Source organism: Numenius arquata, chromosome 11 (assembly GCF_964106895.1).
Source record: "Numenius arquata chromosome 11, bNumArq3.hap1.1, whole genome shotgun sequence".
NCBI classification, from domain to species: domain Eukaryota; kingdom Metazoa; phylum Chordata; class Aves; order Charadriiformes; family Scolopacidae; genus Numenius; species Numenius arquata.
In genome coordinates, this window is record NC_133586.1 from 120,741 (window position 1) to 134,558 (window position 13,818).

The 13,818-nt window shown below is 42.1% G+C and overlaps 1 protein-coding gene across 2 annotated transcripts in view; it reads right to left on the reverse strand.

Moving 5' to 3' along the window:
• Positions 1–13,818, reverse strand: part of TP53BP1 (tumor protein p53 binding protein 1) — a 28,719-nt gene that overhangs the window by 11,048 nt on the left and 3,853 nt on the right. The window contains exons 7-15 of one of the 2 annotated variants that reach the window (XM_074155541.1): positions 13,427–13,547; positions 13,018–13,109; positions 11,772–11,974; positions 10,579–10,792; positions 9,445–10,482; positions 3,431–3,550; positions 2,586–2,822; positions 1,994–2,051; positions 680–772 (exon numbers count right to left, since the gene is read on the reverse strand). In XM_074155541.1, coding sequence (XP_074011642.1) covers positions 680–772; positions 1,994–2,051; positions 2,586–2,822; positions 3,431–3,550; positions 9,445–10,482; positions 10,579–10,792; positions 11,772–11,974; positions 13,018–13,109; positions 13,427–13,547 — 2,176 coding nt within the window. Of the gene's footprint in view, positions 1–679; positions 773–1,993; positions 2,052–2,585; positions 2,823–3,430; positions 3,551–9,444; positions 10,793–11,771; positions 11,975–13,017; positions 13,110–13,426; positions 13,548–13,818 lie in introns of both variants that reach the window. The other variant, XM_074155542.1, reaches the window with a different exon arrangement.

Consider the following 13,818-nt stretch of genomic DNA (forward strand, 5'->3'; position numbering starts at 1 on the left):
TACTGAGCCTTACTAGAAGTATACATTTGGCTTCCCTCGTGTACTTGAGGACTTTGAGGAGTGACTGTCTTCCCTTCTGTCTGTAAATTGCCCAGCACTGAAGCCCCGTATTCATTACAGTCTTTAGCATAACTGTTCAATGCTCTTGAAATACAGGTTAATCTTTCTCCGTAGACTATGATCTCGCTGTCCCATCAAAAGACAGAATGGAAAGCACGGAAGAAACAGATTTCTGCACCTGGCCCTCCAGCCAGCACCCTTCTCACCATAAGATAAGCAGCAGTACAGTCCTTTTCAAAGCAACCAGAGACAGCAAAAATTGATGGACTTGGAAGGGAGACAATAGCAGAAACAGTAACACACACAATAGATCAAAAGATCTTGGAAAAGGAGAAAGAAAAGGTATTTAAACAGGTCTAAGTATGATCTTGGTTCTCTCAAGCCTCACGTTTTACCAAAGAATCTCAGCCAGCTGGAATCACATCGCTGCTCAGTCAAAAAGGTAAGTCCAACTACCACGTGAGACACAAACATACAGTACGTATTATACTTACCCTGCTGTCCCCAACCTTCTAAGTCACCCAAAGACAGTGACTTAGTGCAATTTCTTTGATGTAGAAAAAGCACATGTGCATATAAATCCAACCAGGACTGGCAGGCAAAGACAGTGAGGAGTTACCTAAATGGAGAAGTGGAAAGACCATGACCTCTGGCCTCATCCTCTCGACGAACTTCACAGACACGACTAAACACAGATGATGCTTTCTGGGAGCTAGCAGTGCAGATTTAAACAAACAAACAAACAAAAAAAAAAGCATCAGGGAGTGAGAAAACCCCTTATACAGCAAAACAAGAGTTCTCTAGCCCCTTGGGAAAGCAACAACTGGTGCTGAGGTTGTCGACCTTACAGAGCCACAGAATGAGTGGGATGGTCAGTCTCAAAGGTCAAGAAAGAACCTGCAATTGCATAAGCATTTCTGTCATTTCTGCAGGCACCCGAACCGTCAAGAACAATGTAACAACTCCGGAAAACGTAGCGTGGAAAACTGCAGTGCCATCAGGAGTTTCACCATCTACTACCTCTGGTACCCACCAGGGGACACAGACCATTAATGGCTTACTTCTCAGAATTTTCATGACATTGCAAAAATACTGAGAATGACAGTCACAAAGCAGACCCTGAGAGATCAGGTTCAACCTATACCTACAAAGGCAACCCATCCTCAAGCAGTGAGGAGTGACTCACTCATCCTCAGCACCCAGGCAGGATTACCATCCAGCATGCAATCCTGTGACAAGAGATACTGAGTGTATTTCAACATTTCCTCATTGCTTCAAGCCATTGTCCTTTACTCAGATGACTACAGGTCACCATCTTCTGACTCAGATTCTTAGTAGTACTTACAAGCCTTGCACCCTAAAAGCTAAAATCAAGCAATGCTAGGCATTAAGTGTGAGACAAGATATATACAAATCAAATGACCAGAGAGTAAGATGAGTTTTGGTCAATATGTTAAACTATGATCTCAGTAATATCATTGACCTGGTTATATTTCTACCAGTTTCGTATCAAAAAGAGAATTCTCTTTCAGAACTCCTCAGAGATTCTTTGCAGAAAATTGCACAATAAGGAAAAAAAAAAAGCAGAAAACCATGTATTTGAAATTTAAGATGTGGACAGGGGAGACTGGCGTTCCAGACTGCATAAGTCTGGACTGCATATAAGACATGAATTTCTGCTTTGATTACAATCAGAAGGAGGCGAAATGCTGAAATTAGTAGGAAGCAAAAAACCTGTAGTGAAAGTGCAGGTGGAGCACCCCCCTTGCCTATGCTGTGAGGACTAAGGAGTTAATGTCGTGGCTACTGCTAAAAGCATTCCCAGCTTCTGTGTTTTATTTTATTTATTTTTTTTCCCTGTTGGCAGTCATGAGTGGAAAAAGGATCTACCCAGACCTTCCTATTAACTCTGCACAGCAACAAGCTCAGTTACCTGGTGGCAGCCCCAGTGGCAGCAGAAGATCCATCTTTCCTGTCACTGGCTGTAGGCTCTGGAACAAGAAGGAAGGGAAGGATGACATCGGTGTCACCTGAACAGACTCTCCTGCCTCAGCTCTCCATGCCCAGCGAGGAGAGAGGTTGAGTAATGCTGGACAAAGGGTCCCCAGGCCTCCCCACCGAACCTCTCATCACACACTTGAGTTTCTGCAAGTTTCAGACTATTAGACTGAATGTCACTGTTCTGATTAAAATGCTGTCAAACTTTTTTGTCCAGATTACGCTTTTAAAATCTTTTCTCTCCCAGTGTAATCAAAGTCCAGTTCCTGTTCTGTGATGTTGCCACTATATGTCAGTATTTTTAGTCTGCTGGAAACACCTTTCCTCACAACAGAGGCCTCTCCTCTCACTCCATCCTTGCTTAGAGCATTGCAGAAACAGAGAAATAAATTTAAGTGACACTGCCCAAAAGAAAAATGAGAAAAACTACAGAGACTCAGAGACTGTTTTGGGGAACACCACAAAGAGGTTGTGAGTTAGGCCGAGATCTAGTAGGACCTGTATGTTTCAGGGTTTCATCCTCTTACTTTCCAAGCTGAATGGCAGGGACTCCTCACTCCCATCATTCACAGGGGTGACAAGGTTCATTCGCAAAGAGAGTTTCGCATCAGCCTCAGGAACCACACGAGAATCTCCTTTCTCGCACACTTCTGACACATCTGCTGATACCACTGCACTTTCCACAGTGACGTTGTTGGTCCCCATCGTGCCCTCTGCTGTAACATCACTAGTTGCTATAGTGCTGTCCGGGCAACTATCATCCACTGAAAATAGGAAAAAAAAAACCCAAGTAAACCAAAAAGTAGCTATTGTCATTCACACTGCTGGGGTTCAGGTCCTGGTTCTGGTTTGAAGATGCCTCACTGCATGTATTATTAGTAATAGCGCAGCGGTGGAAATTCTTATCCAGAGTTCTGAAGCATGAAAGTTCTGTAGCACAGGCATCATCCTCAGCCTGGGACAGAACACTTCACTGTTACCCAAGCAGAAATACACATTTCCTTTCATCCAGCAAATGCAGGGTGTTGTTCTGTGAACCTAGCAGAGAAAGTCCTGCTAAAAGATGATGAATACTGGGAACGATCTTCTTTTAGTCTAAGCTTTTCCACTACTCAGAGGGGTCTTTTGCATTCTTTAGTATGCAGGAACACCATGAGTGCAAGGAGACATGTTCAATACCACCCCATAGTCATGGAGCAAACACCTTCACTAGAGACCGAGGAGAAAAGAGAGCAAGGGAAGCGTGGAAAAGGGATGAGCTCTCCCCACAGAACTCCTGAAGTTTGAGTTATCCCATCCGATCCCGCATCAGGAACCCAAAGCTTCCGAACAGGCTTTCACTGTGGAACAGAACACTTCAGGTCAGACTCACCAATTGGTGTGCTGTGTCTTCTGGGTCCCATTTTAAGCTGGCCAGTAAGGGGTGGTGTTATGCTGGTCAAGGGCTGAATGATGTCACCCTCCTTCGGCAAAGTGAAATGAAACGGGGTTCCTGAAAGACAGAGCACGCCAGGATTAGTAATTTGAGGGGACTACTCTGGTTCCAATACCAAAAGGGCATGGTAACTGTCCTGTAGAAATGGGGAAAAGCATAACCCTGGTGCTACAAACCCCTCCAAACAGCTCCTGGTTTCAGGACAGCCACTCTAACTCATCTTCCTCATATTTTGTGTGGAAAATTTCTCTTGGTGAAAACCTGGGTTGTTGTCAACCTGGTGCTAGAATAAAAGCAAGACTAAATATCCTGATGATAACAGGACTTTTACAGAATGCAGTTTTGCTTCAGAAACGCTCAGGATTTTCCACAGAAAAGGGAGATGAGGCCAGAAACAGAAATGAAGATTAGGACAGAAGTGAACTGGCAAACATATGTGTTGCCTGAATTAATAACCTGAAACTTACAGAGAATGATGCTTTATCATCAAACAGCCTTGGATAAAAGTTACAGCCTTGGATAAAAGCAGATACACTTCAGATAGCCACCTATGAGCCCAAACAATTAGTAGCTGTCAATTAAGGGTTAGGTGATGACAGCGGACACTTGCCTGCAAAGTAAGCTTTAAGAGAAATAAGAGATACTGCAGTTTCATAACCAGCTGCAGGCTGCCACCATCCTCCCATCCTTTCCAGTCCTTCTGCCCCTTCTCCTGCTGTCTCCAGCACAGAGGGTCTGCAGGGACAGACCTGGCTGAGGTAACCTATCGCATCAGGGAAACCACACCTCTGTGGGTTGACCATGTGCAGAACTTGCAGGATTTAACAGGTAAAATACATTAAAAACCTAGTAAAATGCTCCCTCCTTTTGCCTCACCCCATGCCATTTCTTTGCAAACCTTCAGCATCATACGTCAGTAATTTGCATGCTGCCTTCTTTCAAAATTGCAGAGAAGTATTTAACAAAACTAATAGAATAACCCTTTCCTCCCCACACTGAGATCAAAATAGGTTTTCAGCATCTTTGTCATTATCTTTCCTTTTCCCTAAAACTGTATTTGTTCTTTGGATTTCCTTCAAGATATTACTTGAATAATGGAAGTCACAATTTACATACTCTTGAATTTTAAGAAGCACGGAAAAAAAAAACCCACAACCCAAAACTAAACAGTATTGGGAAGTCGCTAGTTAAGGTCACAAGTACACAAATTCAAGTTACTTCAAGAGCTAGTGCTAGATATTCAGATACGACTTTTAGTTGCAGCCAAATGCAGTGCATTCTTCTTCAGCTACACAAGTTGCTGGTGTACGATACACAAAACTACCTTGTGGCAAATGAAACCATAAATACATGACAAGAACATAATACCCTCAGAAAAAAACCCCGATCAGTGAAAAGCTATCTACTGGGCATTTGAAAACTTTAAAAACCACCACTTGCCCTGCTGTTCAAGTTTTAAAGATACAGTTCAGCAGTTGCAACATCCTTGAGATCAACCTAAGGATTTCCGTGTATTTTTGCAGTGGGGAGGCATTTCACAGCACAATGGACTCACACTTCATGGGCACAACACATATTGAAAGGTCACTGCCGTTCCTCACAAACAGCTTACGAATGCCTGTCATACCATGACCTATAGCAGAGCTTCATTTAAGAAGTCTTCTGTTTAAAAACTGAAGTCCTTAGAAACTCCACTGAATTTTGATTGATTCAGCTACCACCATCCCTTCTAGCCTACAAATCCACATTTGGCAGGCTAACAACAAATGATCAAAAGAATTTATGAAATGATCAGCCTGCATTTTAATAAGAGATAATCTAGTTACTAGACCAACAAATACTATTGGAGAAAACAAAGAAGCTGTCACACTCACAAGACCTGAAAAAATGTGTATGCCTGAAAGCTTAATTGCTTTCACATAAATGCATCAACCGTTGTAAAAATGAAAGAAGGTTAATTCTCTCTACACACTTTTCTTACGTCCTTAAGACCATCACCCTGTAACCTTTCCTTTTATTTTTCAGCATCAAAAGATTAGGCCTTTCTTTGGCCTACTTAGTCCCTCCCAAGTTTGCTAAAGCTAAGTATGAAGAGTGTCATTTGCTCGGGTGACCCTTCCCCAGGGAGAGCTGAGTGTTCCTGGCACAGCATGGATGGCAGCCACCAGAACTGCACCCGCACGAGGGAAGGGGACAAAGGGATCTCCCAACTCCGAGTCAAACCAAGAGAAGCAGAGTGATCACCCTCTTCTCATCTAAATGAAAAGGTCAAGTCCCACTGCCTTCTCTCCATACTGTGATGCTTCTTGCACACTACCACTGCACAGGTGGCCAGCCGCAGCTCTCACTGCTCTAGTTCTTCCCTCCCACTGTCTCTACGCCAGACGTGGCATGTCCACTGTGGGCGAGTCCTAGGAACAGACTTCAACGAGTAACTTTCTTTTCCACAGCCGTATATTCTTTCATGTCTAGTCCTTGAGCATTTTTTAGTAGAGTAACTAAACAATTACTATCTTATTCAAGGCAATTTCAAAAATAAAAGACACCCCTCCCCCCAAACCTCCCCATTCAGTATCTACTCCTGCTTCTTGGGCTCTTCTCCAACATCCTTCTAGTCCTCGCCCAAAGTTTGTGCTTACTGATGTATGCTTCATAATCTGCTGCTAAGGGATTGGACTCCTGTTGGAAGTAACTACTAAGAGAACAAAGCTGCTTTAAGAGAAGAGGGATGCTCTAAGGCTCTTCACACCTTAAGGACTGACCAATGCTAAGAAAACAAGTATCTACATACTTTTCCACCATGCTTTATGCATCTGAAGGCAGTAGGTAGAACATCTCAAACACCTGAACTCTCTCCTAACGCCCATCAGCCCCTCAGTGTAATATAAATGCGCAGAACACCATTAATTTCTCAGTTAGTTTTCTCCAAACAGTGGCTTATTGTTCTCTTTCGAAAGTAAATCCAGGCAAGTGTGATGTGTTTAAGTTAAATTTAGATTTATCTAAGAAAAAACATTTCAAGTACAATATAACAATGCTATATTTGAAAAACACAGCATGATTCAATTGTACCACTTATTAAAAAAATATTCAAAGCTTTCCCTAAATATCATTAGAGAGGCAGCCTCCAAACTGTGGATACGATATTGTTAAGACACATCTAAATACCACAAATTAAGAACTTAAATCTGAAACTGATGACACCAATATCTTGATTGACAAAACAACTCAGCAAATTGCCTCCAGCCTATCACTTGCTCAGCACCAGTTTCCTAAGCCAACAAAGACTCTACTGTCAAAGAATGCACTAAATTAAAAAAACAAACAAACAAAAAAAACAAAAAACAAAAACCCACCCAAAAAAAACCCTGAAACATTGCATTTCTGGCCAACTAAAATGCTCTACTTCCATGCTTAGCAATGAAGCAGTTTGCCATAACATTCTGAAAGAATGTGACGGTCACTAGTTATGGGATGTTAGAGAATGCAAAACCAAAGAAGTTCCCAAACACCCGATTGGTCCTACGGCATTCAGAGAAATGGGTGCTAAAGTTACATCATTTAAATTGCTATGATAGCTGGTATATTAAGCAGTGCTCAACAATACAGATTAATTCATATGACTACGTTTTTGGGAAAGTGCAGCTTTTAAATCTAAACAAAGAAGATATCAAAACCCCTAAATTGTGGGAATTTTTCTGTGATGAAACACATATTTAGCTCAATATAAAGTAACCACTGCAGAAGTTGTTCTCAGATGTCAGTGATGTTAAAAAAGCTGTGGCCACAAGGATCCATACTCCTTGAAAATGATTTGAACCTTATTTTGTTTTAAAATAGGTCAACAGATACCCTTAGCGAAGTCTAGTTTGAAACCTACTATTATCTTTTGCGGGAAGTCTCTCCAAAATTGACGACCTGCATAAAAGCATTCAAATCTCTTTTCCACACCTCGCTGTAATCTAACTTCTACAGGTATTAATATTTATCTATCATTCTTACCTTACAACGTAAAATACTACCTTCATTCTATTTCTTAGTGTCTCAACATTCTTCTCACCAGTCAATTCCATACTATCAAATGGTTTTCTCAAACTTGTCAGCTAATTTGATATTAAAAGCACACGTAAGTATTACACTCAATCCCTTTTCATCCAAGTCTCCATCTAGCACTTCAAAGTCATCTCACCTACTTCTGTTCAGACATAAAGAAGAAAGCTCTTCATCTTGCTCCTTTTTGAAATCTGCCATTTTGACCTTTCCAAACAGGATCACATGTTCCAGAAGTCAGCACGGTTCAAGGTCACAAGAACTGAAGAAAAGGGGAGGGAACCATATAAGAACGAGCTCTGAAGGCTTCCAGGAAGAAACAGCCAAAGCTGCCATAAGCAGCAGTAAGGATCAGTTTGTAACTGGAAAAATTACACAAGTAGTTCAGAAAACAGTAACAAAAAATATTGGACCTGTGAGACTGACGAGAAGTTTTGAAAAAATGTACAGCTCTTGGAAAAAAACCCCAAATATAAATTGGCAGAGAAAATAAAAGAGAAGTCCCTCACTGATGAAGAATAGAAAATTATTCGGACCAGCTACCAACTGAGTATGTAAAGGAAAAAAGAAGGCTAAGTGTTCAGAAATATTTTTTAAGCAGTGTATATTACACTCATTTCTCCAAAGGAAAATCTAGAAAACGTTATCACTCGAACAAAGCTCTGCAGAACAGACTACAGTGCTATGTAACAATACCAGGACCTTTGTGTGGCAGGAGACATTCTATCTACCCCACCGCTTTGTGAGTTCCACAAATCAAAATCACAGACCGGTGAATCTGAATCTATCGGATGGTTCACAAACATCTTCCCAGCTAGACATCTCATTTAATTCTAACAGCACTGCACAGTTCTACTGAATTTCCATTGTACTCCACTGAAGGACTTAGTTCACAGAGCATAAATTACCTAGCAAATCAGTGAAAAGAGTTAAATAAACCTCTACTAACTTACTGGTCTGTTCAGAAGATGTAAAGACAACCATCACCAATTGACAAACTAACCTTTTCAGACCCTCAACTTTCATAATCACCAACTTCAGGAGACTGGCAGTCACCTACTGTCATCGTAAGAAGGGGACAACTCTCAATCTCTGATCCTGCAGTTTAATGAAAGGTTACTTAGCTCTCAAAAATGTGTACAGTTCAAGACAAAGCTCTCGTAAAACTTTGTTTTCTATCACTTTCTCATTTGAGGAATATAGAACTTTGTTTTAAAACAAAACCAACTAAGAGGCAAGAGCCCCACAGAACTCAGGTATAGCATTCCACGTTTCTCGAATAACTACACAACAGCATGTTAAAGGGACGTCAACACATCATGACAATACCCGCCGAGCAACAGCTTACACGGGAGTGAAAAGCCATTTTACTTAAAAAAAATCTCAAGATAAATTTGCTGTATCAGTTTCTAGCTCAAAGCTGCTCTATGCACCCCCACAAAGAAAATTCTCCTCTGAGGATGAAAAAAAAAAAAAAGTAAAGGAGACCCACAAGAGGGAAAGTACAGACTATCACACACACCCTTTTCCTCTCAAGGACACTACTGTTGCTGCTTCTGGGGGAAAAGATTAAAAAAAAAAATGTTAAAAACATCCCTGAGCATTGCCAAGGTCATAACATTCTGAGCTCCCAAAGTCGCCCTGCATTTCTGCCGTAAAACAGCAAGAGTGTTAGGAACCAGAATTACCTTGTCGTTCTTGCCTGCAGTAGCATGACAAAGGGGAAAAAAGTAGAGGCACGTTATGCACGTCACACCGTAACTTGCAGTGCTGCTCTGAAGAGACACTGCTCAACGTGCATCCAAGACCAGCGCTCCTTGAAAATACTGAGGGTTGTACACAGCTGTCCTTGACATTATTCAAAATATATACCTGTGAACTACTAACCTAAATTTACTTACCGCTGGAAGGGCTGGGGGATTTAGCTGTTGCCTTCTCCTGTGGCTGCATCTGCTCCTCTTGCTCCAGGTTCCTGGTCATAACTGTCCCCTCCATATTCTCTGGCACCCAATGCTCCTGCTGGGTCACCACCACGTCAACACCTCTCTCCTGAAGCGGCGGCCGATTCCCTGTTATCATCATCTCTCCTAATTCAGAACACCCTGGATTGGTTTTGGCACACGACGCCACTTCCGATGGAACATCACTCTTTAACTTAGGAAACAAATTGTTGTGCTGTTCCAGAAACTCCCCTACAGAAGGCTTAGATAAAACTTTATTGAGCTTTGGCATGTTTTCCAAAGCAGCCTTAAAGGACAGCTTATCCATACTCTCTGCCTCTCCTGTGCCAAAAGTACAACCTTTTGAAGTGTCTTTTCCCTGGCTTGCTGGTTCAATCTTTTCTAATTCTTGGGCCTGATCAGCCAATTTTTTGCTATTTTTACAAGAACCGTCAGCAAATTCCACTTCCATATCTTCATGACACTGTACTTCCCTTTCAAGAATAAACCTCTGAGAAAGGGACCCATCTTCATTTATTTGCTTCTCTCTTACTTGCAGTTTTCCTTTTTGTTCTTCACACTGAGTCTCAGGAACCGCCTCAGGTTCAGGAGTCTCCTCCAAGGGACAATCCTCAGATGGCACTTCTCTGCCCTGAGTGTACGATGAAGTATCAGGCAGACCAGGCTGACCCGCAGCAGCCCGACTTCCAGAAACACACTCAACCTCCTGATGAGCTGGAGGGGCTAATGACCCATCTCCTGTTAGATCTGCACTAACTAACTGCATTGCAGGCTTTCCTGCAGTCTGTAAATCCTCCTTTTTCGCTTTTTCACAGTTTTCAGAGAGGGCTTGATTGCCTGCTTCCAGCCTCAGTTTTATGTTGTCATTCTTCACAGCAGAGAGTCTCCAGTCCGAGGCCCTGCATTCAGTACCTGCCTCTGCCTGTGTGGTTTCGCTCTCTCGGCCCTCGTTCAGAGCGCCCGAACTGAGCTCCGCGTCTGTGCTTTCGCTCTCTCCGCCCGCGTTCAGAGCGCCTGAACTGAGCTCCACGGCTGTGTTTTCGCTCTCTTGGCACGCGTTCAGTGCGCCTGAACTGAGCTCCGCATCTGTGGGCTGGCTACACTCGCTTGCAGAGAGCAGCAGCTTACAGGACTCGGACAGCTGTGACACAGAGTCACCTGCAGACACCTTTGACAAAGCATCTGTGGAACCAGAGAGATCCCCTGGTAAACATAAATGGGTTAAAGCAGCAGCCTTTTCTTCTCCTTCAGGCTTCTTCTCTGGGCTCTGAGTTGGAACAAAGATATCCTAAAATGAGAAAAGCAGGGCATGGAGCATCAGGGCATCCCAGGTAGGACTGTTTATTTGTTATTCCTAGAACTTCACACTAGATTATGGAGCAGAGCAAACTCAGCACAAAACTACAGATAAAAACCTCCACTTGTGTTAAGTCATAATTGCCCCTTTCTTGCTGAAAAAAATTATCACCACCCATTACTTTTTAGTACCTCTGTAGCAGTCAGACAGAACCTTTGGTACATCTCTCACACCACCAAATCATGGAGTACAGGTCAAGTATTGCAAATAAGTAGCTATTTTTAGTCAAACAACCGAGGTTTTTAGGAAGATTCTCTGTAGGAATCTATTGTATTAGCATGAAAGCCACTTTCAGCTAAGGAGAAACCTTGCTTCAACTACCGGTCTCTAGTACAGCCTTTATTATTTTCTGCCTTAAATTGATGAAATTTGTAATATTAAGCTATAAAGCCACCAACTGTCCGTTAAATCCATTTGAACAGTAATAACTTCCAGAACCAAAAAGCACAAAAGGAAACATCAGATGATAAGAATAAGCAACTTGAAAAATACAGTAAATGAAGTCTAGCCTTATAGGAGAATATAAATGCTTCATTACAAAACAGCTTCACTTTCTCCATGATGCTAAGGTCAATCCTGATAAAAGTCCAATTTATGACACAGTTTGAGATGCAGGATTCCCAGTTCAGCATCAGAAAGCAGCAGCCTTCCAAAGCAAAAAAAAAAAAAAAGCACAAAGGCTTCTAGCATAGATTAAAAAGACAAGAAATATTATGTTCAGTAACTCACTATGCCCTCTTAAGCTGTTCCACATTTTCTCTGCAGGATAAACTGCCACACAGTATGATCAATACGTAACTGCGACTGGTGGGAACAGTGAAGCTCAACACAGAGGCACAGAGGCTCAAACACACATCTTCTGCAACAGCCACATAAAAACCTCTGAAAAGATATCTACATGAACCCTTACATGAGAGAACTCTGGTTGTGATGGTACAGGTAAAGGTCCAGGAAAGAAGGTCGGGGCACTCTGGGACACTGGAGTTGAAACCTGTGGCAGGACAAGAGGTCCTGGTGGGACACATGGGATGGCCATCTCCACTAGCGTATCTCCTCTCTGCTTCTGCATCAGCTCTCCTCCTTCTGCAGGGACAGATACATCCATCTGTTCATCTGGTTTGAAAGAGCAGAAAACACACTACTAGCAAATTCTCCGTCATATCTAAAGTTTCCATCATTCTATTAAAAGACTTGTCTTCAGTGGGGTATACAACTTTCTCATACTTTAACAGGTGAATCTAAAATCTTCATTCTGGGTGAATTTCCTTTTTTTCTTCGGGGGAAGGGAAGGCATCATCACCAAAAATATCTCTATCCTTAAAACTGGGTGGGACACGGGAGGGAAGTGTTTTGTTAAGAATTCATATAACTATTTTGCTACAGGCCTAGAACTTCTACAATTAGAAAGAGGTATCTAAAATTCATAAAAAGCATTTATCTGAGGTTTGGATTTTTTTTCCCTTTTGCTACCTTTGTTAAAATGCAACCAAATTCAGACCCCGGCTAATATCTATTCTAAAAGTAATTCACATTTTGTTACAGGAATGTCACAGAAAGGAATCGTGATTTTGTACCATATTAAAAGTCTGTGTGAATGGGTATCTTATTCCTGATAGCAAGCGGGTGCTTAGAAAAAATATTTCAGAACCAAGATATCATACAGAACAATCCTTCTTTGGAATCGTGTTATGGAATACACCTATATAACACATGAAAGCTTTTTAAAACATTGTGCAAGTCATCCAAGTTAAGGTAAAACAAATATTATGATGCAGTCCTCCTCTGTCCTTTCTATTGCCCTAACAGTATATGCTTAATACAGATACCCGATACCTGCCTGGAGCCAGAACGGCTTGTCTCTAAGAAAGGACAATTGCAAGCCGCAATCTCTATCCCATACAAAGTACTTCCCATCTCTCAAGTGGACGGAAGCTGGCTGACGGTACTAATTTTAGTATGGCAGCTATGCAGGAGACATCGACAGCACATCAACATCTGACTCAAATACAGATCTCTCTTCACGCACCTCTTTGAGCGTTTTTAATCCTGCTTTATTCTTTAAATATAATTTTAGCAGGTTTTGAAAAGGCTGCATGCTCAGACTAAACCACAGAGCACAGAAACACAACCACAGACCGGTACACAGAAAATTTTACCTTTTGCTTGCTCCTGTTCAGTAGGAGTGCTGGGTACAAGCGCACTGGATCCAAAGGCAACAGGAGGAGGGATAACTAGGCCGGAAGAGACACTGCAGACCAAGAAAAGGGAACATGGAAAAGAGCATGCATCACTAGAAAATGCATTAACTTCTCCCCAAATGTAGCTCCAGCTTGTCACAATAGGAGTGTGTCAGGCATTAACTAGCAAGAGACTTGGGAAATTGCCAGTGACCTCATGGGCATCGTGAGTTCATTTCATCGCAAAATAAAGCCATGCTCCTCTCACAGCGCAAAACTGAAACACCGATTGCTTAAAATCAAGCACAAGTCCTTGAATAAAGAAAATAGAGGTGGAAATGCACTAATGCATTAAGCTATTGCAATAGTCTGGGCATTTTTTGCTTACGTGGAATGACTCTCCTGTTCGAGGGATCCCTGTCCAGAGAGCTGCAGCAGTTGCAGACTGCGGGCAGGGGTGCAAGCCAGAGAACTTCCCTCTTCCACCCTGGTAATCGGGCAGCCACTCCCTGCAGGGGTTTTGAACAAAAGGAAATAGGATTAGAAATCCAGCCAAAAACCAAGCTGATCAGAAAATTCTGAGGAATGATATTGACATTCTGCACAGTTACTTCTCAGGGAGGCAAGGCGACGCTGATTTTCACACAGAGTTGGAGGACTGCACACAAGAGTTCAGCATGAAAGGTGAGCATAATATAGTTAAGATGAAAAAGGCAAGTTTGTACCTATAGAAAAGATTTTTATCAGGCCAGACTGTACAGATATTCCTATTTGGGAATT